This window comes from Somniosus microcephalus, chromosome 19 (assembly GCF_052327205.1).
Source record: "Somniosus microcephalus isolate GS21.2 chromosome 19, FLI_Smic_1.0, whole genome shotgun sequence".
NCBI lineage: Eukaryota > Metazoa > Chordata > Chondrichthyes > Squaliformes > Somniosidae > Somniosus > Somniosus microcephalus.
The window spans coordinates 44255943-44278652 of NC_141005.1; the positions used below are offsets into that span (position 1 = coordinate 44255943).

General features: G+C 42.5%; 1 protein-coding gene across 1 annotated transcript; it reads right to left on the reverse strand.

Moving 5' to 3' along the window:
- Positions 1-8124: 8124 nt before the first annotated feature.
- bri3bp (bri3 binding protein) lies at positions 8125-22301 on the reverse strand. Its single transcript, XM_085961695.1, has 3 exons — positions 22029-22301; positions 12233-12335; positions 8125-10608 (listed from the first exon to the last, which is right to left on the reverse strand). Exons 1-3 carry the CDS (start codon positions 22224-22226, stop codon positions 10196-10198), a joined length of 714 nt encoding a protein of 237 aa, XP_085817821.1. The 5' UTR covers positions 22227-22301; the 3' UTR covers positions 8125-10195.
- Between the last annotated feature and the right edge of the window lie 409 nt (positions 22302-22710).

The following is a 22710-nucleotide window of genomic DNA, read 5'->3' on the forward strand; positions in this document are numbered from 1 at the left end:
CAATATGTTCTAGAGCCAACAAGAGGGCAAGCCATAGTAATGAGTAATGAGCCAGACTTAGTTAATAATCTAACAGACTCAGTAAGGGAACATTTAACTAACAGTGATCATAATAAGATCAATGTTCAGTTTGAAAAGAAGAAACTTAACACAATTACTAAGATTCTAGATTTTGGTATGGCTAACTTTAACGGGATGAGACAGAGAGTGACAACAGCAAACTGGTCACTACTGTTATCGGGTAAAACTACAGATGACCAGTGGGAGGTGTTCAAAAAATAATTTACCTTAATACAGGACCAATGTGTACCCCTAAGGGGAAGAGCTCCACTTACCAAATAAAACAGCCATGTTTGACAAAAGAGGTGAGAGATAACATAAAACTAAAGGAAAGAGCAAAGAGTAGTGTAGATCCAGGGGACTGGGAGAGATGTAAAGAACAGCAAAGGAAGACAAAAAGATAGCAAGATCTGCAAAAAGGGAATACATAAAGAAACCTGCGAGGGATATCAATAGAAACACAAAAAAGTTAGTATGCAGGTACAGCAGGTGATCAGGAAGGCCAATGGAATCTTGGCTTTTATTGCGAGGGGGATGGCTTCTAATCTCTTTTACTTCTTTTGGTTCTATTATTCTTTTGTCCGATCGCAGCCCTGCCTTCGATCTAGTTCCTTTTCTCTCCAGTTTTGAAGAAGGGTCAAACCCGAAACGTCAACTCAAATTTCTCTCCACGGATGTTGCCTGACCTGCTGAGTTTTTCCAGCATTTTCTGTTGTTATTTTTTATAAAAACAGGGAAGTCTTGCTGCAGTTATACAGGGTATTGGTGAGGCCACACCTGGAATACTGCATGCAGTTTTGGTTTCCATATTTAAGAAAAGATATACTTGCTCTTGAGGCAGTTCAGAGAAGGTTCACTCGGTTGATTCCGGAGATGAGGGGGTTGACGTATGAGGAAAGGTTGAGTAGGTTGGGACTCTACTCATTGGAGTTCAGAAGAATGAAAGGCGATCTTATCGAAACATATAAGATTGTGAGGGGGCTTGATCGGGTGGATGCGGTGAGGATGTTTCCACTGATGGGTGAGACTAGAACTAGGGGGCATAATCTTAGAATAAGCAGCTGCCCTTTCAAAACTGAGATGAGGAGAAACTTCTTCACTCAGAGAGTAGTAAATCTATGGAATTTGCTACCCCAGAGAGCTGTGAAAGCTGCAACATTAAATAAATTTAAAATGGAGATAGACATTTTCCTAGCAGATAAGGGAATTAGGGGTTACGGGGAGAGGGCAGGGAAGTGGATGTGAGTCTAGATTCAGATCAGCCATGATCCTATTGAATGGCGGAGCAGGCTCGAGGGGCCGTATGGCATACTCCTGCTCCTACTTCTTATGTTCTTATGTTCTTATATTAGAAGAAAAAGGGTAGCCAAGGGTAATGTGGGCACTTTAAAAACAGCTGGGAGTAATAAGGAAATGGCAAACTTGTTGAATAATTACTTTGTGTCAAAGGCAAAATACTGCGGATGCTGGAAATCTGAAATATAAACAGAAAATGCTAGAAATACTCAGCAGGTTAGGTACCATCTTTGGAGAGAGGAACCGATTTAGCATTTCAGGTCGGTGACCTTTCATCAGTCTCCACAGTAGAGGAAGAGGATAATATACCAGACATTTCAGGGACGTTAATAATGAATGAAGGACTGGAACTCACTAAAGTTAACGTAAGCAAGAAAACAGTATTGGAAAAAATAATGGCACTAAAGACTGACAGATCCCCAGGTCCTGGTGCTTTCCACCCCAGGGTTTTAAAGGAAGTGCAGGATGCTTTAGCCATAATCTTCCAAAGCTCTCTCGATTCAGGAATTGTCCCTTTAGATTTGAAAATTGCAAATGTAACTCTTGTAAGAAAATTCAAAGTTGGATTGCAGACACTTCATGCACAGTTCCAGGAAAAGTGGTACCTGCCTATGCCTCTGTGATGTGTTATAGAGTTCATCGTCAACATGTGGTTTCACTGTGGCTGAAGAATTTCCTAACTGCACTAAACATGTTGATCGATTGAACTTAAAGAGAATGAATTTTCAGAGCGAAGAAGATATTGGGTTGTACACCATTTGTATGGTTTGGTGGTTAACATTTTGCCTTACACCAACAAAAACAAAAACAAAAATAAGAATGACTAAATTTGGGGATAAAATATTGGTGCCTGTTCGGGCCCACAATGTTACAGAAATTCAAATAAAGGTTACCCTCTAGACAGAAGCCTTATGGATGGCTGTAAATTTTGGCCGTAAAATAATTATGTATACTTAAATGGTTAATACAGAAATTAAAAAGAAAGCAGATGACTTAAAACTTGCTAAATTAATTACAAATGATATAAAGAGTGACACGGGTGTTAGGAGCTGGTTTCTGGTAGTAAAGTGTGTACAATGCAGGAGAAACACCTTGGGTGAGGTTTTTGCCTCGTGTTCCTCACTGTTCAGATGGTAGCAATTGTAGCACTGTCGATTAGTGTTTGGTGGATTCAAAGGCTAGTGAGAAGTTTAAAACTCTAGTATGAACAATTAAAAATGGTGGGGTTGTTGAATTATAAGTGAGGGATCAGAAAAGGATTTCTTCACCCTCAAAGAGAGGACTGTAAGATACCCTACTTGCGTATACATATTTACATAGGGTTAGGATTTGGTTTAATCTCATATAATTAAGGGTTTTGCTTTCTTTGTTGTTATAAATAGCTTGTGGATTTGTACAGTAACTAGAAATAATGAAATGGTTAAAGTTGTTCATTCCCAGGATGCTTTAGGGTTTTAATGCGTCAGGGTACAATTTGGCTGACTGTTCTGCTAAAAGTGCAAGATGTGTAATTCATGCCTGTTGACTTATTTTTGTGGCCACATTGTGAAATGAGATAGCCAAGACCGTCTTGAGATAGGAAGTGGGGCAATAGGACAGGATAATAAACAAGTTTGCATCTGGTGCTTTCTAGGAAATATCTCATTTCTGGGGGTCTTGTTCACAATAACACTTGTCATGCCATAATGAATCAGCAAGGACAGTGTGCTTGAGAGATGGCCTATAAGATTGTGAACTTTCCTTGACAATTTGTAGAGAGATTTAGGATCAAAAGGATCGATGAAGGTTACCTCTCTACCCGAAGAAAAGCAGGGTAATTGCATTTATTTCTCTGTATGTCTACTGCTTAGAGATATTGCATATGTCAAAGACTTGGTCAAACACAATAAAAGGTCGACGTTGCAACCACATTTGGTTTGTCAGATTCAAATTTTCTTGCACCCCATTATTTAAGAAAGATGAGAGAGAAACCAGGAAATTATAGATCTGTTAATCTAACATCTGTTGTAGGGACGTTATTGGAATCTCTAATTAAGGACAGAGTTACTGAACACTTAGAAAAATTTGAGCTGATTAGAGTCAGCCAACATGGATTTGTAAAGGATGGGTCACGTCTATGCATGTAGTTGATACGGACTTCCAGAAGGCATTCGATAAGGTTACACAGAAGAGATTGTTAGCTAAAATTAAAGCTTATGGAATTGAAGGCAAATTATTGACCTAGCTAGGTGATAGAAGACAGATAGCAGGGATAATGGGTATGTACTCAAATTGGAAGGAAGTGACTAATGGTGTGCTGCGGCCCTAACTATTCACTATATTTATTAATGACTTGGATAACACAATAGAGAGCCATATATCCAAGTTTGTCAATGAAACAAAGATTGGAGGTATAGCAAGTAGTGTAGACAGGAGCATAAAATTATATAAAGGGACATTAATAGATTAAATGAGCGGGCAAAACTGTGGCAGATGGATTTCAAAGCAGGTAAGTGTGAGGTCATCCATTTTGGACCAGAAAAAGATAGATCCAAGTATTTAAATGGTAAAAAGCTAGGAAGAGTGGAGGTCCAAAGAGATTTAGGGGTCTATGCATACAAATCACTCAAATGTTCAAAAAATAATTTAAAAGGCTAATGGAATGTTAGCCTTTATAACTTGAGGGGCTAGACTATAAGGGGGAGGACGTTTTGCTATAGCTCCACAAAGCCCTGGTTAGACTACATCTGGAGCACTGTGTACAGTTCTGGGTACCGCACCTTAGAAGGGATATATTGGCCTTGGAAGGAATGCAGTGCAGATTCAACAGAATATTTCCAGGGCTCCAAAGGTTAGATTACGAGGAGAGACTGCATAAACTCATCTTGTATTCCCTAGAATATGGAAGGTTAAGGGGAGATTTGATTAAGGTTTTTAGGATTTTGAAAGAAATTGATAGGGTAAATAAAGAGAAACTTATTCCGTTGGTAGGGGAGTCTAAGACAGAGCCAGGCCATTCAGGAGAGAAGTTAGGAAATGTTTCTTCACACAAAGGGTGGTAGAAGTGTGGAACTCTCTCCCACAAAACACAGTAGATGCTGGCTCAATTCATAATTTTAAATCTGAGGTCGATAGATTTTTGCTAGACAAGGCTATAAAAGGTTACAGAGCCAAGGCAGGTGGATGGAGTTATGATACAGATCAGCCATGATCTCAATGAATGGCGGAAGTTTCAAAGGGTTGAATGGTCCACTCCTGCATACGTTCCTGTCATCATTTAATAATTTTGCAGTAATTCTGTTTTTTCTCCCCTTCATGTCTTTAAACCTTGCCAGCCGTGGCTCAGTGGGTAGCTCTCTCGCCTTTGAATCAGAAAGCTGTGGGTTCAAATCCCACTCCAGAGACTCGAGTACAAAAATCTAGGCTGACACTCCAGTGCAGTACTGAGGGAGCGCTACACTGTGTGAGGGGCTGCCTTTCATAAGAGACGTTCAGAAGAGGCGCTCTCAGGTGGACGTAAAAGAGTAGAGGAGTTATCGCCAGGGTCCTGGCCAGTATTTATCCTGCAATGAACATCACTACAGATTATCTGGTCATCATCACATTGCTGTTTGTGGGAGTTTGCTGTGTGCAAATTGGCTGCTGTGTTTCCTACAACATTGACTACACTTCAAAAAAGTACTTCATTAGCTGTAAAGCGCTTTGGATCATCCAGTGGCCATGAAAGGTGCTATATAAATGCACATCTTTGTTTTTCTTTTAATAAAAGTTCACTTTCCAGTGCATTTGCCCACAATTCTCTCATGGGAGTGGTTACTGCAGATCCAAATGGTGTACACCGTCCAGGGGCAATTTCAGCATCCCTGAAATCTGATTTCCCCATCTTCCCATGAACTGGGGCCAGGAAAGCTGACTGTCCACAAAAAAAAATGGACAGTTGACAACTAGGAACCTTAAATGAAATTCAGATTTCTAAACCGAAATAACACTAAAGTAGGTACAGAGCAAGGACGAATGTCAGAGCGGACCATTTAAAATGCAGCACAAACCATCTTGTTTTCCAAATTAGCCTGGATTGGCTGCAGAGCTGGTGAGGTCAGTTGGTTAGAGCATGGAGCCTAAAGCACCAAGGGCACAGGTTCAACCCTTATGCTGGCCAACTACCCTACCTGAAATGCAGCAATTCGTTGACAATATAAACTAAATGCTACAATTTTAAAGTGCAAGAACGGATAGACCTGGAGGTGTACATACACAAAATCTTGGAATGTGGCAGGACAAGTTGAGAAGGCTGTGGAAAAGGCATACAGGATCCTAGGCTTTTTAAATAGAGAAGAGTACAAAAGCAAGGAAGTTATGCTCAACCTTTATAAAACACTGGTTAGACCGCAAATGGAGTATTGTGTCTAATTCTGGGCACCACATTTTAGCAAGGCTGACACAGCCTTGGAGAGGCAGCAGAATTACTAGACGCAGAACTTCAGTTATGTGACGAGACTAGACAAGCTGGGATTGTTCTCCTTGGAGCAGAGAAAGTTAAAGGGAGGTTTGATAGGGGTTCAAAATCAGGAAGGGTTTTGATGAGAATAAATAAGGAGAAACTGTTTCCAGTGGCAGATGGGTCAGTAACCACAGGAAACAGATTTAAGGCAATGGCAAAAAAACCAGAGGCAACATAATATATATATATATATTTTTTAAACTTCCTCTTATGAGTTATGATGATCTGGAATGCACTGCCCGAAAGGGTGGTGGAAGCAGGTTCAACATAGGGAATTGGATAAATACTTGAAGGGGAAAAAAATTGCAGGGCTATGGGGAAAGAGCAGAGGAGTGGGATTAATTGGATAGCTGTTTCAAAGAGGCACAGGCACAATGGGCCAAATGGCCCCCTTCTGTGCTGTACAAGTCTATGACTAGGATTTGGACTGTAAGGCCAGTATCTGGGAAACACAGCCCAAGAGAAATGGCAATCAGATGAGAAACAGCAGCAACAGAATCAAGTACCAGTTAGGTTAAATCCTTACTGGAGTGCAAGTACTGGCTTTCTGTTGTCTCCTTGGATGATCCTAGAGCTTTAATTAGAATTAGGGGTTTCTGGAAGAACCATCGTGAGAAAATGACAAACAATATTACCAGGGCTATCCCATACTCAGAACTTCCTTTCCATCCAAGTGCATCAATGCTCTCCAATATGTACTCCAAAAATCATGCTGAGTGCATGAGATTATGCTTTTTGTAACCAAGGTTAAGGACTCAAGTGGATTATTTTGGAAAGATTTATTCCAATCTTAATTGGTTTTTACCCTGGCTGCTCATTAGCAGAAATAGTACAGATGGAAACAGATCAGAGCTGAGAAAGTAACCCATATGAAGTAATGTAACCCATGGGCCCGCTTTATTGCATTAAATTAGATCTGTCCCAAATACAAAGTATTAATAAAATGTGCAAATGGACAAGCATGATCCGAAGGTATCACCTTGGTTTTTTTTTAATTTTTTTTTTTTTAAATTTGTTTATGGGATGTGGGCGTTACTGGCAAGGCCATCATTTATTGCCCATCCCTAATTGCCCTCGAGAAGCTGATGGCGAGTCACCTTCTTGAGCTGCTGCAGTTTTTAGGCAACAGTGATTGCAGAAAGTATGTTGGGCAAAAGTGAGAGATCTCCCTGCTCTTTTTCAAATAGTGGTGTGTGATGTTTAACACTACCAGAATTACTAGAGCAGGCAGACAGGGCTGCATTTAATATCCCATCCAAAAGATGGCACACTTCTACATGCAACACTTCCGCAATACTGTACAGGAATGTCAGTCCAGACTTTGCAAGAGAGTCCTCATGTGGAACTCAAACCCACAACCTTCTGACAAAAAAGCAAGTGCTCCCACCCAAGCTATGCTAATACACAATTATAAATGTTAGAGCATCTCCACAGCATTGCTAACCACTCCTGACCAGATCACATTGCCTTGTACATAGAAACATAGTAGGAGCAGGAGTAGGCCATTTGGCCCCTCAAGCCTGCTCCGCCATTTAATGAGATCATGGCTGATCATCCAAACTCAGTACCCTGTCCCTGCCTTCTCCCCATATCCCTTGATCCCCTTAGCCTTAAGAAATATATCCAACTCCTTCTTGAATATATTTAATGAATTGGCCTCAACTGCCTTCTGTGGTAGAGAATTCCACAGGTTCACCACTCTCTGGGTGAAGAAATTCCTCCTCATCTCTGTCCTAAATGGCTTACCCTTTATCCTTAGACGGTGACCCCTGGTTCTGGACTCCCCGGCCATCGGGAACATCCTTCCTGCATCTAGTCTGTCTAGTCCCATTAGAATTTTATAAGTTTCAATGAGAGCCCCTCTCATTCTTCTAAACTCTAGCAAGTATAAGCCCAATCAACCCAATCTCTCCTCATACATCATTCTTGCCATCCCAGGTATCAGTCTGGTGAATCTTTGCTGCACTCCCTCCATGGCAAGAACATCCTTCCTCAGATAAGGCAACCAAAACTGCACACAATACTCAAGGTGTGGTCTCACCAGGGCCCTGTACAACTGCAGCAAGACATCCTTGCTCCTGTACTCGAATCCTCTCGCTACAAAGGCCAACATACCATTTGCCTTCTGTACTCCACTGTACTTGCCAAGACAGACTTCAGAAATGTTAGTGTTTAATTTGTCCAGATGATGATTATATACAATCCTACCAGTTGACTACATATGCAGCATCAATTCTAACATTTTATAAATGGAGTGCATTTAAAAAAAATGAAAAACTCAAATCCAATTTGTATTGCATTGTTTTACCTTTATTAACATATACAGTAATGTTGTGCTTAACAGATTCTATTACGCATTTCTTAGTTAAAAATGACATCTGGAGATTTAACACAGAAGCCAAACACAATACTTAACTGCAAGATGCAAATATACACACAGCAACACAAACAAAATTACCAAATGCATAAAACTACTTAAAATGTGAATCTGGGCAGAAATAAAGGCAATGTCAAAACAAATTTAAGTGCATTTGTAATTTTTTTATTTTTTTTATTTTTAAAAAAAGGCATAAAACAAATTATTCTGCTTGTTAAAGCTACCAAATGATCCAGTCAAAACAAATGTGATCAGATAATGTAGTAGCACTGAAATACCCAACTGACAGTCAGCAGAAATCAATAAATTACACATTAGATAATATTAAAGTTGGTGTTTATAATCATTGCAATACATCAATGGAGTTGTAAATTTGGCCAAAGCATTAGCTAAAGTATAGTTATCAGCACAATTTAATAAATCATTTCAAATATACATCATCTATTTAATAGGTTGTTTTTTTTCCTGTATGTCAATCCACAAGAATTCCCATTATTCTACACGTTTCCAATGACTAGAGAAAACAAAAGCATTTGTCGGAGTGGACAAGTATTTTCAGCTGGATGGCTTTTAGTTTCCCCCTTCAGTGCTCATTTCCAAATGAGATCATCACATATAGCGTCATATACTCCCCCAAGAGGTACAACTTCTGGAACCAAAGTAAATGAACAATATTTGTTGGTACTTTATAATAGTGGAGTTAGTTGCATTTGGCATGGATTCTAGAGATATGACAATTTAATCATTTAAAAATCACGCTGTCTTGCTTTGCCCTGTTCATGTCAGAAAAGCACGAGAGCAGGGAGTCTCCATCACAGAATTGATTGAATTGGAGCCATCAGCTCCAAAACTCACTTTTAACTACAGTCAGTCATTCATTAGCAATTCCACTCTTGTCTAATCGTATAATCCACTCACAGGTTTACTATTTCATACTAAAATGTAACATGTGCAATTCAAAGGTCACCTCCAACAGATCGGAATCACACAAGTTTACAGGCCCAACTTTACAAATTTGAGGTTATCTTTAATTGAGTTCTATGGAAATTGGAGGTGGGGCAAAGACTGAGATTTAAAGACTATTTAGTAGATTGGACCATATTTTCACACATTTATTTTGTAGGATTTTTTTTAATAATCTGGCTTAACACCATACCATAATTAAACTATATATAAATATAACCTAGTAATGAATTACTCGGCACATTTACAAACATGCCATATTAATAGGTCCGTGGTCTACAAATCCATTGGCAAAAACTGCACAGTTTGTAACAGAAGATTATATACATACACATTTCTATACTATACTGTTATTCACATGGCATGCACCCACAAAACAAAGGGGGGAAACTCCAAATGGGGGTGCACAGCAGATAGAAATCTTGGATTTCTTTTCACGACAGCACGTTGCATATAGAACAGACTCAAATAAATGGTTACTTCTATAATTGGGGATCGCACAATGTAGCAGAAGTTTATTTAAGTTAGAACTTACCCTTGATTTTAATCACAAACTATACTAACAGTGTACAAACAGCACAACCACAATGGTACACATTTACTGAGCACAAATATATTCTTTCCTCCCTTCCCTCAAGAAGATAGAATTTGAAGAGACTAAAAAGAATATGGTTTTGTTTGTGTTTTTATGTAGTGAAACTGATACTGTTTGCATTAGTGAACATTTGACCATTCACATTTAAGACATCAAAGGAAAGGGAATTAAAAAAAGACACTTGCAAAAAAAAAAAAAAAAAATTCCCATATATGGTTTGGCTGATGAATATAAACTACTAGACAAGTATAAAAAAATTAAAGCGGTTAAATGATTAAGAGTAAAAAAACTAGGAACATAAATACTAGTCACTGACAGCAACACCTATCCCTGGTTGCTGGGTTGAACATGGGTTATTCACACAAACAGTGCTTCGCTATTCATTAAACAGTGCTGGTGATGAGCAACGGCATTCCTTCCAACACTAAGCAGTGTTTTGGTCCAGTTTTTCCAATACTCTATTAAGACGAATGTTCATAAGCCTGATTTGACCATCAAGATGATCGAGTTTTTCCTCCACATGACTACCACTCCTCCTCCAATAAACGCCAACTGGACCAGTCATCAGGTACACCAAAACTACTAAGCAAAGTGGGAGCACAGCACCTTCAGGGTCACCTTCAGATTTCTCCAGAATGTACAGGCAAGCGAGACCAAAAAAGACAACTCGCGCGAGCCAGAAAAAGTTGCCAAACAGTGTGCGTAATACATAAAATAAAAGTCCCAGAAACATTGAAAAAAACCAATAAGCTACAAGTACAGCAACGACCAACAGAAGGACTTGAGTTGGGTGGTTTGCAGCTGTCGCTGGGTTCAGATACTGGTTCAGGTTTGATGCTGCAAGAAATAAAGACATCATAACAAATCAACACAGAAACTTTAATTAGCTGGTCACTATTGGGATCATTTAACTTTGTTTGCACAAGTGAAAACAGAAAACAAATTGCTCAGCTGGTCTCCAAGCTACACAGTGAGCCAGAATTTGCGGTGGGTATGACGGCATACTCAGCCATCATACCGCCTTTGAAGTGGACAGCAAGTTTGGGATTTCCGGCATGGCACCAAATTCCAAACTTGCGATCTGTCAAGTTCCAGCTTGACAGATCATCCGCACAGATATTGAAAACGTAATTGCTGGAAAAGGGTTGGGACAATTTCCCACCCACTGCCCAGCAATTACATACGAAAATTTTATGACTGGTGGGAACAGGCACAGGGCCCATTTCCACAGCACAAGGGGATACCTCCCGACAAACGTGAGTAATTTTAAACACTTGAGGCCGGAAATGGAAGCATTTTAGGATTTTGTCCATGAAGAGGAAGCAGTTGCTACATAGAATTTTTTTAAAAATCAATCTATGAGAAGCTTCAAAAAAATCCAAATTGAAAGTATACTTTATCCCAGAAGGCTCTAGTAATGAGGGTTTTCTCCACCGCCACCCCCCACCTCTTTCTGGAGATCAAATGAATGAGAGGCCTTCTGTTTGCCGATTGGAGCACCAGGCCCATGTAATCCCAGATACACTTCCACACACATTCGTGGGCCATTACGCTGCACTCTACTACGCAGCGTCAAACAGCAAGTTTGCAAAGGAGATAAGTGCGTATTCTATTCGGATTCTGGCAGCGTACTCCATAGGTACACCGCCGACCGCAAAATCCAGGCCATTAACTCCTGGATGTAGAAACAAAGTGTATTGCAGCCACGCCACCTTCAAAAGCAAGGACAGCAGATATCACCATAGGCTGCTGTTAGACAGCATCTCACAGAACAATGGAGTTTGGCTTTAAAAAAAACAAAAAAACAAATACATGCAGATCCTCCATGGCGTCATTCGGTCTGGAGCACAGTTGCGATATTCAGCTGCTAACAAGGCCTGGTCTTTAAGGCTACTGCTCTAAGTTGGCAAACAAGTAATTGGAGCAACTTAAAATTTCTGGGGTAAATCAGGAAGCAGTTATAATTGTACAGGTACTTTCAAGCTCCAGGTCAATGACTGGCTTGTATTTTGTTACAAAATGCAACATCTGGAGTGAAATTGACCTGTGCTAGATACCCTACAAGAGCACACACATTTACCTTCTTCCCCACTTTGTGTCTAGACAATGCAAGCCCTGTGGCTGAGAGGGCAGAGAAATGACTTGTTCGAGGCCACTGCCAAAGCCATTCTTGGCCACGCAAGAGTAGGATGATGAAAAGCCTCCTGACTGATGGTCATAGTCCATAGAAATGAAAATGATGTAAAACTCTATGGTTCTCTATAAATAAATCCCTCATCAAACTCAGGGAAGAGCAGGTCTTCTCCAAACACACATTTGGTGGTTACAGAACAGCTTCTCGTGCAGAATTATTCTTTGAATGCAGATATTTGATAACAGCGAAGCAGGCTGAGAAGCAAAGACCAAAGTACTTTAACATAAATGTTCTCCTTAAATCAGTACATATGAAAATATTTTTTACCATCAATTCCAAGAACATCCAGGAGGTCGGTCCATATTTTCCACACTGTGTCGATCAACACATCCATACCAAACACAAACTGCTCGGTGATCCTGGAGAAAAACTGAAAGAATATTTTTTGATTAGACCGTGAATTTTGATTTAATATAGTCCTGTTGTCTTAAGCACAGTTGTCATGTTTAGCTCCAAGGTGTGCATGTGTATGCACACAATTCTCTTCAATGCAATAGTGCCTCAAAGTTTATAAAAATTTCATTTCAATGTAATAAAAGCCAAGCCATTAAACCTTTAAACGAAGGATACACTTTCTGCACAGCAGCTATGCAAACTATGACCACTAGGTGATGCTATCCACCAAGGGGAAAAATGAGTGTCATCTTATGAAAATAAGGCAAGCAACCTTTGGGAGCACGACCAGATATTTTTCGTGTTAGAAAGAATGCCACTCAAAAGCACAGATTACACCAACTTGCCAACATTAATTTCTATACCCGACATGCAACATCACCAGAACAAACAACTTTAAAGAGTTTCCATCTCCCATAGCTGTTACACAGCACATCTGAAAAGCAGCATCTTTTTATACATTTAATTCCCAGGACGTGGGCGTCACTGGTGTCATTTATTGCCCATCCCTACTTGCCCTGGAGAAGGTAGTGATGGGCCATCTTGAACCTTTGCAGTCTGTATGGTGAAGATATTCCTACAATGCTGTTCAGCAAGGAGTTCCAGGATTTTGACCCAGCAACAATGAAGGAACAGAGATATATATCCAAGTGAGGATGGTGCAGATGGTCCCATGTACCTGCTACCCATGTCCTTTTAGGTGGCAGAAGTCACAGGTTGCTGCCCAAGAAGCCTTAGCAACTTTCTGCAGTGCATCCTGTAGACAGCACACACTGCAGCTGTACAACACCACTGGTGGAGGGAGCGGGTGCTTGCACTGGTGGAGGGAGCGGGTGCTTGCACTGGTGGAGGGAGCGGGTGCTTGCACTGGTGGAGGGAGCGGGTGCTTGCACTGGTGGAGGGAGCGGGTGCTTGCACTGGTGGAGGGAGCGGGTGCTTGCACTGGTGGAGGGAGCGGGTGCTTGCACTGGTGGAGGGAGCGGGTGCTTGCACTGGTGGAGGGAGCGGGTGCTTGCACTGGTGGAGGGAGCGGGTGCTTGCACTGGTGGAGGGAGCGGGTGCTTGCACTGGTGGAGGGAGCGGGTGCTTGCACTGGTGGAGGGAGCGGGTGCTTGCACTGGTGGAGGGAGCGGGTGCTTGCACTGGTGGAGGGAGCGGGTGCTTGCACTGGTGGAGGGAGCGGGTGCTTGCACTGGTGGAGGGAGCGGGTGCTTGCACTGGTGGAGGGAGCGGGTGCTTGCACTGGTGGAGGGAGCGGGTGCTTACACTGGCGGAGGGAGTGGGTGCTTACACTGGTGGAGGGAGTGCCAATCAAGCGGACTGCTTTGTTCTGGATGATGTTGAACTTCACATACTGTTGCACTTGCATCCATCCAGACAAGTGGAGAATATTCATCACACTCCTGACTTGTACCCTGTTGGTGGTGGAGAGGCTTTGGAAGTCAGGAGGTGAGCCACTTGCCGCAGAAGACCCAGCCTCTGACCGGCTCTACGGGATTTATGTGGCTAGCCCAGTTGAGTTTGTCAATGGTGACCCCCCCAGAATGTTGATGGTGGGGGGAATTCAGCGATGGTAATGCTGTTGAATGTCATGGGGAGGTGGTTAGGCTCTCTTGTTGGAGATGGTCATTGCCTGGCACTCATATGGTCCGAGTGTATGACTTCAGCCACTGGAGTTTTCACCCCCCAATCCCCATTGGTTTCAGTTTCATTAGGGCTCACTGGTGCCACACACAATTGAATGCTGCCTTGATGTTAATGTCAGTCAATCTCACCTCACCTCTGGAATTCAGCTCATGTCCACACATTGAAATAAGGCTGTAACCTGGGATGGCAGGAATGACGTATGAGGAGAGATTGGGTTGATTAGGCTTATATTCGTTAGAGTTTAGAAGAATGAGAGGGGATCTCATTGAAACTTATAAAATTCTAACAGGACTAGACAGACTAGATGCAGGAAAGATGTTCCCGACGGCAGGGGAGTCCAGAACCTAGGGTCAGTCTAAGGATAAGGGGTAAGCCAGTTAGGACTGAGATAAGGAGGAATTTCTTCACCCAGAGAGTGGTGAACCTGTGGAATTCTCTACCACAGAAGGCAGTTGAGGCCAATTCATTAAATATATTCAAGAAGGAGTTAGATATATTTCTTAAGGCTAAAGGGATCAAGGGATATGGGAAGAAAGCAGGGACAGGGTACTGAATTTGGATGATCAGCCATGATCTCATTAAATGGCGGAGCAGGCTCAAGGGGCCGAATGGCCTACTCCTGTTCCTATCTTCTAAGTTTCTATGAAATAAGGCTGTAACAAGGTCCAGAGCAGAGTGGTTTTGTGCAAGGTCTCTGGAATGGGACTCAAGGGGCTGAATGGCCTCCTCCTGTTCATTGATTCCTGGATGTGCAGTTTTTGTGTTTTTTTTTTTATAATTTTCACCCCCCTCACCACAAAATTTAAATATTCCACTGACACCAAAAACAGCGCTAATCTGGAAGAGTTGGAGAGAGTGCCAGTTCCACCCCTCGCTCTACACTATTATACCTATGATAAACACAGTAGCCTCCAGCTATTTTATTACAGTCTTCATGGATACAGGTGAGGGATCATTTTACAGGGAGACACTGGTGTCAGTCTCAGGGCTAGTGCTGGGAAAAGTTTATTTGTCAGCACCTCACTCTCTGCCTCTACCTGTGTACGGTCTCTTCACTCCCGCTCCATCTTACATAAGAACATAAGAAATAGGAGCAGGAGTAGGCCAATTGGCCCCTCGAGCCTGCTCCGCCATTCAATAAGATCATGGCTGATCTGATCCTAACCGCCAATCCACTATGACAGGACTATCTCCTGAATCTAACAGCATTAGACACACGAAAACAGGAGCAGGATCAGGCTACACGGCCCCTGGGCCCGCTCCGCTACCCACAGGGCCATGACCTATCCGAACCTAGACTCATGTCCAAATTCCTGCCCGCTCCCCGTAACCCTTAATTCCCTTTTCTACTAGGAAACTGTCTATTTCTGTTTTAAATTTATGTAATGATGTAGCTTCGACAGCTTTTTGGGGCAGCATATTCCATGGACCTACCACCCTCTGAGTGAAGTAGTTCCTCCTCATCTCAGTTTTGAAAGAGCAGCCCCTTATTCTAAGACTATGCCCCCTAGTTCTAGTTTCACCCATCATCTGGAACATCCTCCCTGCATCCACCCGATCCAACCCCTTCATAATCTTATATGTTTCAATGAGATCGCCTCTCATTCTTCTGAACTCCAATGAGTAGAGTCCCAATCTACTCAACCTCTCCTCATATGTCCATCCCCTCATCCCCGGGATTAATCGAGTGAACCTTCTTTGTACTGACTCGAGAGCAAGTATGTCCTTTCTTAAGTATGGACACCAAAACTGTACGCAGTATTCCAGGTGCGGTCTCACCAATACCTTGTACAACTGAAGCAATACCTCCCTATTTTTATATTCTATCCCCCTAGCAATGAAAGCCAACATTCCATTGGCCTTCTTAATCACTTGCTGCACCTGCATACTAACCTTTTGAGTTTCGTGCACCAGTACCCCCAGATCCCTTTGTACTTCAGTACTTTCAAGTTTCTTGCCATTAAGATAATAACTTGCTCTACGATTTTTCCTGCCAAAGTGCATAACCTCACACTTTCCAGTATTGTATTCCATCTTATTTATCTTTATGTCAACCAGGAGCTTACAGTGGGCGTTGGGGGGGGGGAAGGGGACTGAGCAGAGGGGGTGTGGGTGTTTGGTAGTATGGCAGGAAACCAATATAAAAACCAGCTTTCAGGCATTTTTTTTAAAAAAAATTTAAAGGGGAAGTTAATTAACAAGAACTATAGCATAGTATTTAGAAAGTTTGTCCTTTTTAATAACACTTAAAATATTTCAGCAATATAGATGTGCACAAATCAAATTATCTGCTGATTTACAAATTAAAAATGGGAGAAAAAAATTACTTGCAGAAAGTGAATGAAAGCAGCTCAACACAAAAATATTTTGAGGAACTAGCAGACAGGAAGAGCCTCGAGGCACAGAAATGTTGGTGGCATACACTTGCCACTGCCACCACCCACTGGCCAGGTCACACATTGCTGTCCATTGAGCACTTGTTGAAAACTCTGTTCAAACTGCAGGGATTGGCATTTTGGGCCGGGGGGGGGGTAAAGTAATCCATTTCCAGTGTACATGGATCGTTAGTCAAAACAGCCACACAATTTTATTAATGGAGTTGGATAGTTGGGGCAAAAATGTCACTTGCAATGTCATGCTTTATTTTAAGTAATATTCCTAACAAAAGTTCACCAGAATTATGTACCAGCAATAAAAAGATGAAGGAGCTATAAATCAGAAATAAAAGTATACACGAGTATATAGCAAGTTAGTCAGCAGATTAGAGAAAGAGATTAATGTTCTAGGTTGGACCATCAACCAATCTTAATTACAATGCGCCTTTTGCATCAACACCCACCCATACTGCACCGAAACAGCCCCAACCAAAGTTACAACCGATAGTGTGACTGTGACCAGAGTGCATTATCTCTCCTCATCCTCTCTGCAGCCTTCAGGCAATGGAACTAGATGTAATATCTCCAAATTTGCAGACGACACAAAGCTGGGTGGGCGTGTGCTGTGAGGAGGATGCCGAGAAACTACAGGATGATTTGGACAGGTTGGGTGATTGGGCAAAAGCATGGCAGATGCAATACGTGGATAAATGCGAGGTTATCCACTTTGGTGGCAAAAACAGGAAGGCAGATTATCTGAATGGCAATAGATTGGGAGAAGGGGAAGTGCAACGAGACCTGCCTTGTGCACCAGTCGCTGAAGGTAAGCATGCAGGTGCAGCAGGCGGTTAAGAAGGCAAATGGTATGTTGGCCTTCGTAGCGAGAGGGTTCGAGTACAGGAACAAGGATGTCTTGCTGCAGTTATACAGGGCCTTGGTGAGATCGCATCTTGAGTATTGTGTGCAGTTTTGGTCGCCTTATCTGAAGAAGGATGTTCTTGCCATGGAGGGAGTGCAGCGAAGATTCACCAGGCTGATACCTGGGATGGCAGGAATGACATATGAGGAGAGATTGGGTCGATTGGGCTTGTACTCGCTGGAGTTTAGAAGAATGAGAGGGGATCTCATTGAAACTTATAAAATTCTGACAGGACTGGACAGACTAGATGCAGGAAGGATGTTCCTGATGGTCAGGGAGTCCAGAACCAGGGGTCACAGTCTAAGGATAAGGGGTAAGCCATTTAGGACAGAAATGAGGAGGAATTTCTTCACCCAGAGAGTGGTGAACCTGTGGAATTCTCTACTAGAGAAGGCAGTTGAGGCCAATACATTAAATACATTCAAGAAGGAGTTAGATATATTTCTTAAGGCTAAAGGGATCAAGGGGTATGGGGAGAAGGCAGGGACCGGGAACTGAGTTTGGATGATCAGCCATGATCGCATTGAATGGCGGAGCAGGCTCGAGAGGCCGAATGGCCTACTCCTGCTCCTATCTTCTATGTTTCAGCAGGGTCAACCGCACCATCTTCCTCTAAAACCTCTGCTGTTGTCCAGTTCAGTGGGACTACCACTTGGTTGCCCTCTTACCTATATAATCATTGCCAGAGCATCTCCAACAATGACTTCTCTCCCCAGTTACCCTCTGGACTCCCTCAAGGATCCATCCTTGGCCACCTCCTTTTCATCGACATGCTACCCCTTGGTGACATCACCTGCAGGCATGGAGTCAGCTTCCACATGTACATTGACCACATTCAGCTCTACCTCTCCCACCACCACCACCACCACCAACCTCAGCCCTTCCACTGGCGCTATGCTGTTATACTGCTTGTCTGACATTCAGTCTTGGATGAGCTGCAATTTCCTTCAGCTAAAACATTGGATAAATTGCATCCAAGTAAGCTTTTCTGTTGTACACAGAGTTTAAGCACAAGGTCATATTTACAAATTATGGACAAAAAAAGGAAATGCAGGAGGAACTTTTTTTTAAACTTAAAAAGGGTGGTAAATATGTGGAACAGATTACTGACACGGGAGGTGGAACATAAAGGGAAGAGAAACTATTTTGATCAAGTCAAATCTCTCCAACATAAACCTTATATGCTACATTCTGTACTCTAATAGTTGATTTGTCCTAAAAGGGAGTCCAGTCCAGTTCATAGATACCCATAAACACTTGTTACACCACTCGTATCACTGCATGAACCACATGGAGTTCTCAAATCAGTAGTCTGCAGATTAATGGAAACATTTATTCATGCGCAGATTCACTTAATCACTGGTGTGCAGCAGCAACAGTTTGAAGTAGTATCACTAACATACAGGCATGCTTTGTGACAAATCTCTCATTTCAAAATCATAAAATATAGGGAAGAACACTCTGTGGCAAGGCATAGCAAATAGAAAAATCAGGCCACAGATCTATTACACAAAGTCCCCCAACTCCAAACCACCACCCCTGGGATCTCTGGGGTTCCACCAAATAGGGGTAGTGACCAATGTTCCCTCTAAATTTTCTTTGTACTGGGTGGGCTACAAACTCCTTGGAGCACTACTTTGTCATCCATGGGCAATTTACACTTTCAAAGTCACTGAACTGCCAAAGTTGTGAGCAGTCTGTTTATTTCAATGCGCGGGTACATTACAGACTGCCGCGCATTTTAGAGGGAACATTGGGTAGTGACACTTCTGCCTGCAGCAAGTGCAGGTCTGGCCTAGATATGATCATGAAGTGGAGGTGGACCCCAAGTAACCAGGCGCTGGGATTGTGCCAAGAACCTCAATGATTCCTTGGCGAGGATCCTGAGGCAGCCCAAAGAAAGACAAGGGCTGCCCGTATTTTGATTCCCCCAGCAGAAAAATCTTCGAGCCTCAGGCTCAAGAGTGTTCCTGGCACAAGTCATGCAAGGACGATCATGGGCACCTCTCTCCTTACAGCACAGTGTACTTCTGGTGTACTCTGTGCCCGATAGCTGCCAGCCCCACCCCACCAAAGGAAAGGCACTCTTATATACCTTCATGTTAGGTTGGTAACTGGGCCAGCTGGCAACCACCTTAATTTGATTACAAAACAACAGAAAACACTGGAAAAACTCAGCAGGCCAGGCAACATCCATGGAGAGAGAAACAGAGTTAACATTTCAGGTCGAAGACCCTTCTTCAGAACGGACAAGTTTCGACTTGAAACGTTAACGGTTTCTCTCTCCACGGATGTTGCCTGGCCTGCTGAGTTTTTCCAGCGTTTTCTGTTGTTATTTCGGATTTCCAGCATCCGCAGTATTTTGCGATCATATTAATTTGATTACATCCAGCTGGAAACACCCCAACAATGTGTAGCTGAAATGCACATTATAAGCAGATGTCATTTATCTAGATTTCCAAAAGGCCTTCGATAAGGTGCCACATAATAGACTAATGAATAAATTCAGAGCATGCAGAGTCAGGGGACAGGTAGCAGAATGGATAGCTAGCTGGCTGCAAGAGAGAAAGCAGGGAGTTGGGGTAAAGGGTAGCTGTTCAGAATGGCAGATAGTGGAAAGTGGGGTCCCACCAGGATCAGTGCTGAGACCACTGTTGTTCACAATTTATATTAAAGATTTAAACTTTGGAATCAAAAACACAATCTCAATGCGTAGATAACACCAAATGGGGAAGGGGGTGGTTGAGAGATAGTTAATACTGAGGAGGACTGCAATAAATTACAAGAGTACATGAATAAACTTGCAGAATGGGCATATAATTGGCAAATGAATTTCAGCACAGATAAGTGTGAGGTACTACATTTTGGTAAGAAAAATAAGGAGGCCACATATTACAGGAAACTTTGTGCTATCCGGCACCCACGGGAACGAGCTGCTGCTGCTGCCGTTGCCTCAAAACTGCCGTACTCTCCAGAGTTAATGTTGAGATACACGGAGATTCTTATCTCCGTATTTGACAACAAACACTGTTGCTTAGCAACAGCTTCTAAACACTCGGGTGTGGCCTGCAAGCTCTGTAGCTGAAGCTGTTGCTATAGCTACAGACCTTGCACAGCTTGACTGTTCAAACAAAGCAAAAAAAACAAACAAAAAGAATAAAAAACAGCTGCTGATTTTTGCCGGTGGCTCCAGATTGCCGGATAGTTCACCGCCGGATAGCACAAAGTTTCCTGTACTTGGAAAATAAGAATCTAAATGGGGTAGTGGAGCAAAGAGTACAAATACACAAGTCACTAGACGTAGTGAAGCAGATTAATAAGGCCATAATAAAAAGCAAACCAAGTACTAGGTTTCTACAGAGATAGAATTGAAATGTAGAGAAGTTATGCTAAACTTGTATCGAACCACACTGGACTACTGTGTGCGTGCAAGTGTCGGGGGGGGGGGGGGGGGGGGCTTAGTGGGAGTAAGTGGCGAGAATGTGGAACTCGTTGACACAGTGGTTGAGATGAATAGTATAGGTGCATTTAAGGGGAAGCTAGATAACCATGAGGGAGAAGGGAATAGAGGGCTATGTGTGAGGAAGTTTGAGTGGTGCATAAACACCAGCATGGATTGGTTGGGCCAAATGGCCTGTTTCTGTGCTGTGCATTCTATCTAATTCTATGTAAAAGTCATGTGCTGAAGCCACTTCAAAGATGAGTCACCTCTGCCTTAGGCAGATGGCTTATGAAGCATCAGACACAAAGTTTACTTGGGCATTAAAAACAATCATTCCAAGTGCAGCATAAGGATTTGTTTCAAACAGAATACATCCCAGATAACTTTGCATAGATTCAACATGTGATTGTATCCTCAGAGGAGGGCGGATTGTGAAATGCTTCATTTTAAAGACACACTGTACTACCAAAATGGGATTTAACACACCGCAATTATATAAATGCAATGTCATGGACTGAATAGAGCAATTAATTCTTCTACTTTTGGGCTGTTTAAATTTACTCCAACTTAATGAGATCAATGTCTCAAGGATACAAGTTTGTGCAACCCATTTCCGAATGGAGGCACAGTCTACAGTTCACATTTCAGCACAAAGTAGCAGGGCCACTAAACAACTGCTATGAAAAATTCTCACTGGTGTAGAAGATGCATTTCAAAGTCAGGGTACGAGCACATTGGTTGAGATCATGTCAACTTTCCTATGCTACACTTAAGCGGTGCTTCCCCCACCCCCCTAACAATGGTCACATTACAGGCTTGGCACAAGAAGTGGACAATGTTGCATTCTTCATGTCCAAAAACACAAATTCATCTATACAAGTATTTGTTTTTAAATTCGCTTATAAAGTTTTAAGTGATTTTAGCACAAGATCAGTGACACCTGCTTGCAGAATCAAACATTATTGTACTGCATGAAAACGCCCGATTCAAATGCAACGACTCAAACAGCTAAACATGCCATAGTAACCATCACCTACATATAGTGACAGCTTCAATGTAAAAAAAAAATCACTCAACCAAAGCATTGATGGTATCACAGGAACGAACCACAATCTTTAACTGAATATAAGTGCAGCTACCACCACACACACACACACACTACCTCCCCCAGCCTCAGTTCATCTCACACACAAAACCACCCTCTCACACACACACACACTCTCTCTCTCTCTTATCTCTCGCTCGCTCATTCACTCACTCGCTCGCCCGCTCTCTGCGCCGCGCTACCTTCTGCACCGCCTGCACGTTCTCCTCCCCAAACACCACCGCCAGGTTCCAGTAAACGCTGCTCGCCGCCCGCCTGAAGAAGTTAGTTTGCTTTTCATATCCGGGCTGCCGGCGGGATTTCACCGCGTCCACCGGCGGCACAAACCCGACTAGAAGCACCGCGGCCACCAGCGCCATGGCTCTCAGCGCCGCCGCCATCGCAGCTTCAACCGCCAGCGTGCAACCAACAAAGGCGTCCGGGTCCAGCCCCAACCCACTTCTGCCTGTACAACCGGAAAATATTCCCCACCGCCAATTTATAACACCACAACCACTCCACCTGGTTGTCTTTTTTTCTCCAAATCCCAAACCGAACGTGGGGCAGAGGTTGGGACAATTCTTATATTTTCTTTGCTGTTGATAACTGGTGTCGCCACATGATAAGACACTAAATTACTGCACTTATATCTGCTAATCTATAATAAGTCTTGTCTACCACATGCACTTTTTAACACTTTCCTAAGAACAGGCCATTCAGCCCTTCGAACCAGTTCCGCAATTCAATTAGATCATGACTGATTTGTATCTTAACTCTGTTTACCCACCTTGGTTCCCTGTCCCTTGCCTAACAAAAATCGAACAATCTCAGTTTTGAAATTTTCAATTGGCCTAGCCTCAATAGCTTTTTCTTTTTTTTGTTTTG

What these genes read in the sequence shown, in the direction of transcription:
- bri3bp (XM_085961695.1), bottom strand. Translation starts at nt 22,226, where the DNA reads ATGGCGGCGGCGCTGAGAGCCATGGCGCTGGTGGCCGCGGTGCTTCTA. An exon ending in ACGTGCAGGCGGTGCAGAAG is followed by an intron (nt 12,336 to 22,028) that starts GTAGCGCGGCGC and finishes ATATTCTTTCAG; the next exon opens with TTTTTCTCCAGGATCACCGA. An exon ending in GGATGTTCTTGGAATTGATG is followed by an intron (nt 10,609 to 12,232) that starts GTAAAAAATATT and finishes TATTTCTTGCAG; the next exon opens with CATCAAACCTGAACCAGTAT.